Below are 4,717 nucleotides of genomic sequence, written 5' to 3' on the forward strand. Positions count from 1 at the left end.
TTGAGATTTTCATAAAATTACCATTGGTAACATATTCCAAATTTTGAGTTACAATTTGGTAATTTTCTAGATCTTAAAGTTTCTAAAGATCTCTTCGTTTCTCTCATACATGCTAGATGTTGTATGAGTTTCAAAGAATTAAAGCTATTTCTATCAGTTATTGAGAGAACTTGGAAAAAATAGCAAGATATTATAGTGATTTCTACTTGGTGAGCCTCAAGTTATCAATTTGAGCCTTGTTAAGCATGCATCATATAGGCATATAGAAAAACCCTAATGGTAATTTTTTTTAAAAGATGAATTATCATTTAGTAATTTTTACTAGTGTAAAGTTACCAAATAGTAATCATCAATATAAATTAGATTACAATTTGTAACTTTTTAGTCGTTTGGTTCCAAGGTGGTTACCAAATTTATACTCCGATGCCCCTAGTTTATAGTCTTCAAATTGAAGGTTAGAGAATTTCAGCCGTGGATGCTAGGGCAAGGTGTTTTCACCACTTGCAAAATTATGCGGTCGACGTGTCAAAAGGTTGTCATGTACTCCAGAGGAATCACGGGGCGCAAAAGCCGGAAGCGGGTGGACGGCCACCTCATTACATGCACCACCTTCAAAAGTTCAAAACTCGAATGTTCGTCTCTCGACAAGCCAAACAATCCAACAAAACGTCGCCCGCCAGCCGCGAGAAAAAATCAGCTCGGATTAGTAAAATGAACCTCCCACGCGAAATATATTTAACTTATATATTCCCCTTTGGGCAATTGCAGGCTCCTCGGCAGGAAGCTTGACGCATGTCCCAAGTGGCGCGGGTTTAAGTTAATCAAAAGTGTTAAGCAGTGCCCTTTTTCGGATATCGTTATTTTATCGTGCACAGGGCTAGGGTGGCCTTTTTTGCAGCACATTTCCCATGGTGCCCCGCAAGGCATGTTGTTTGACATTGGAAGGGGGGGGGGGAGAGCGAGAGAGGGGTTTTGACACGTTTCTAAAGTAGAGAGAGAGAGAGGCGGAGGTTGAGCATTTTGACAGGTTTTTAAAGTAGACAGACTAGAGAGAGAGAGAGGGGGGTGTGCTGTCTTGTTCGTTTTGTGGGTGGGCGTGTGTGTGTGTGTGTGTGAGAGAGAGAGAGAGTTTTGTCTACTGCTGTAACCCCTTAATATATATACATAATCATCACATCAAGGATTATTATCGTTGGTTGAGATGGGAATAATGGGCGGGCATGCGCCTCCGTTGTGCGCACAGGGCAGGGGTAAATGCTTGGAGTGGGCAAGGATGTATCTCAAGGACTGCGTATGCAGCTTGAGGGACGAGGTCTCGTTCGGGCTGGGCTTGGTGAGCGTTGTGTGCTGGGGGGTGGCGGAGGTCCCCCAGATCATCACCAACTTCCGGGAAGGTTCCACCGAGGGCGTCTCCCTCCTCTTCCTCATGACCTGGGTTGTAGGGTATTTTTATTATTATTGAAACTCCTTTTTCTCTCAATTTATCATTTTTTAAAAAAAATGCTCTTTTCTTTTTTCACTTGCAATTCATTTTTTCTCATCAATCTTTGCAGAGATGTCTTTAACCTTGTCGGATGCTACCTCGAGCCGTCCACGGTAATGTTAGCATAATAATTGTCTTCATTTTTTGGCACCAAATTTCTCTCATTTTTTGTACATTAAGATTCTCTCTCCTTTTTGCGTTGCAGCTCCCCACACAATTTTACATGGCCTTGGTATGTCATTTAGAACTGCGACAGAATTTCCATAATATGGTGATGCTCGTCTCTTTGTAAATTTTTTTTTGATGTCTCTGCGTGATTTAATCATCCAGTTATACACCATTACTACTGTTATCCTAGTGGGTCAAGTCATCTACTATGAACACATAATGAAATGGCGGGAAGGCGGCATGCTTACTCCCACGGATCAAAGGCAAGATGAGGTAAACACAACCTTTTACAGAATATGATGATTGATATAGGGAAGCTCTTGCATTGAACTCAGGTATTATCTCCTTATCTGATCCAGGCGAAGGAAGTGTTAAAGCCCACACAAATGATGGATACAGAATCGCCTAAAATACCACATGCAAGTAGCCCCATAGCTTATGCTCGAAGCTCGCCATCTACCGTTCAAGGACGAGACCTCTACTACATGTAATCCATTCTCATGAAAATATGTGCACTCCTAGTTGTACATAAAACCTATGTGTGATGGGTATACATTTGTGATGGCTATGCATTGACATATGTGTGAGATAGTTGTACATCAATCAATGTGTCTGATGGTCATAGATAAACATATGTGCAATGGATAGTGTGTTTCTTTTTTCTCAATGTGTTCAGGTCTGCACGGTCTTTAGCAAGCAGTCACACACCGACGGCAGGTTCATTATATCTTGCTGGCTCCCGGGGCTCCGGAGGAGGCCGCGGCTCCATCAGCTCTCTCCTCCAACACAACTCCCTTGAAGATTATCACGATTCTCACCTACCGATCAGTATCAACACATCCTGCTCTGCCCCTGCACCCATCAATGCTGGCTCCCGGCCTATACTCAGAGCAGTAAGCTCGCCTTATGGTTGTCTTTTGTTTAGAACTTGTCCAGACTTTCCCAAACGAATCAAACTATGTTGTGCAAGCATCTGATCATCCTTTTCACTTAATCCGTACAGGTGGTCTCTTTAGCAATATGTCTTGGTGGGCTTAATATTGGTCGGGGTCTTACCCTGAAACAACATGGTGAAACATTCCCTCATGCATCAAATCCTAGAGTTTTCCTTGGAAGAAAGTTGTTCCAAGTTCGTTTTCCTGCCTCCTCACACAAATCAACAATAAATTCTACACTCACATTGGTGAGTATTCATGCTTGCTCACGACTATTTTTCACTCATGATGATTTTGCACTCATGATTGAGAGTATCCATGCTCAGGTTCATGGGACCCATCACTCACGCCCATGAGTATTCACACAAACATTTTTCGGTCACGCTCATGACTGCACACCTAGACTTACAATTACAAGTCTACTATCACTCACTGTAACATAAAAATGTTTCTTTTATCTACTATAATTGCAGTAAACTAACAATCGTGGGCAACTTGACATGCTTTCCTTAATACAGGCCAAACTGCAAACTGGTACTTTTAATGCAACATTGTATCAAACAAACGATATGGGAGAAAGTTTGGGTGTCTGGTTTGGGTGGATGATGGCAGCCATTTATATGGGAGGAAGGCTCCCTCAAATTTGGCTCAATGTAAGAAATTTATGATTTGCATTGTAAGGTCAAAATTTCTGACTTATTACTGCACCTCTAACTTTTCTGTACATGAATGTATGCAGATAAAGCGTGGATCCGTAGAGGTAAAAGTTGATTGAGAGCTTTTGCATTTCAGAATTGCATGAACTTATATAGGACCTTGACTTGATCTTATTAGACACGTCTGCCATGGGCTTAATCTTATGCACAAAAAATAGCAGGAGTATTTTCTGTGTCCACCTAGATTTCTTTCTTATCAGTGAGGCATGGATGGAAAATTCAGGGATTGAACCCGCTTATGTTCACTTTCGCACTCCTCGGAAATGCGACATATGTGGGGAGGTACAGTGCTTTATGTAATTCATTTGATCTCTCTCTCTCTCTCTCTCTCTCTCTCTCTCAATTCATCCATTAAGTGTGTGGTGGTCTAATTTCTCACAGCATCTTGGTTCGTTCAACCGAGTGGATGAAAATCAAGTCCAACATGCCATGGCTTGTCGATGCAGGTGTTTGTGTGTTGTTGGATTGCTTTGTATCCTTTTACCATTGCAAAAAGCAAGTGGGTTTACCTTTCATTCCTCTGTTTCTTTTGATGTTTCTGTTTCCTTGACAAGAGCAAAAGATCCTTTTTCAGTTTATTTATTATTATACAAGAAAACCAAGAGATGGTAAACAGGACTTGGGTGGAGACTACAAGTACCTTCAATAATTCGACCTCAAATGGTATCAATGTTTGGAACCCGTCGTGTGCATGCTACTATTGGGGGGACTTGTAAGTCCAAAGAGGCCAAAAAGAATTCAAGCCAATAGTTGGGTTTCAAGTGAGAGTCATCAACTCATGTAAACTCTCTATGTTTGATCCAAGTGGCTGGATTAGAATGTAGTTCTGAGATTTTGCATGATTGACTTTGTTGCAATCACGATATTGTTGATTCATGTGAAGAGTAGAGATCTCAGTATGCATAACATTGCATACTTCATTGGTAATGTAACACGACATAACTTGGCAGGCATATCTTTCTTTCTCCCTCTCTCCTCCTTTTGGCATGTCTTTTTCCTTCACACACACACACACACCCACCCCCCGCTCCCCTCGCTCCCTCCCTCCTTTCCCCCTCCCTCTTCCTCTTCCAATATGATTCGTCTTTTGTTACAGTTTATGGGACTTCATTAATGAGTGTATCAATGGAGTGCTTACCTCTTAAGTGTATCAATGGAATGCATACCTCGAGTCCTTTAATGTGGTAAAGCCTCTCCCTCTCCTTGTGTTTGTAAGATGTTCAGAACTCTCTCGCTGATCCCCTGTGTCTTTTTTATGGGGCTTGATTCTTGAATCAATTGTGTTGCCTAGGGTTATGTAACGTGATATAAAGTGCCATAGATAATTTCTCTGTCCCCCTTTTCTCTCTCTCCCTCCCCCTATTGTATGACGTAATGTCTTCTTTTGTCTATCTATTACATATTAACCATGGACA

At 41.6% G+C, this 4,717-nt stretch overlaps 1 protein-coding gene across 6 annotated transcripts; it reads left to right on the forward strand.

The window, feature by feature from the left end:
• The first annotated feature begins 772 nt into the window (after positions 1-772).
• On the forward strand, positions 773-4,255 carry LOC147610179 (PQ-loop repeat family protein / transmembrane family protein). Of its 6 annotated transcripts, none has more exons than XR_015263999.1 (12): positions 773-1,443; positions 1,554-1,596; positions 1,689-1,715; positions 1,814-1,924; positions 2,011-2,138; positions 2,328-2,544; positions 2,655-2,834; positions 3,105-3,239; positions 3,326-3,346; positions 3,464-3,584; positions 3,684-3,774; positions 3,865-4,255. XR_015263999.1 is itself a non-coding variant. In XM_086785920.1 (12 exons), the coding sequence occupies exons 1-12, from the start codon at positions 1,202-1,204 to the stop codon at positions 3,949-3,951; spliced, it is 1,341 nt and encodes a 446-aa protein (XP_086642046.1). In that variant the 5' UTR covers positions 773-1,201; the 3' UTR covers positions 3,952-4,255. The 6 variants fall into 6 exon arrangements, 4 of the variants coding, with proteins under 4 accessions (XP_086642046.1, XP_086642048.1, XP_086642045.1 ...); XM_086785920.1 differs by having other exon boundaries at positions 3,526-3,584; XR_015263998.1 differs by having other exon boundaries at positions 1,121-1,596.
• Positions 4,256-4,717: the final 462 nt, after the last annotated feature.

Source organism: Cibotium barometz, chromosome 49, assembly GCF_041138505.1.
Source record: "Cibotium barometz isolate CiBa-2024 chromosome 49, ASM4113850v1, whole genome shotgun sequence".
Taxonomy (NCBI): domain Eukaryota; kingdom Viridiplantae; phylum Streptophyta; class Polypodiopsida; order Cyatheales; family Cibotiaceae; genus Cibotium; species Cibotium barometz.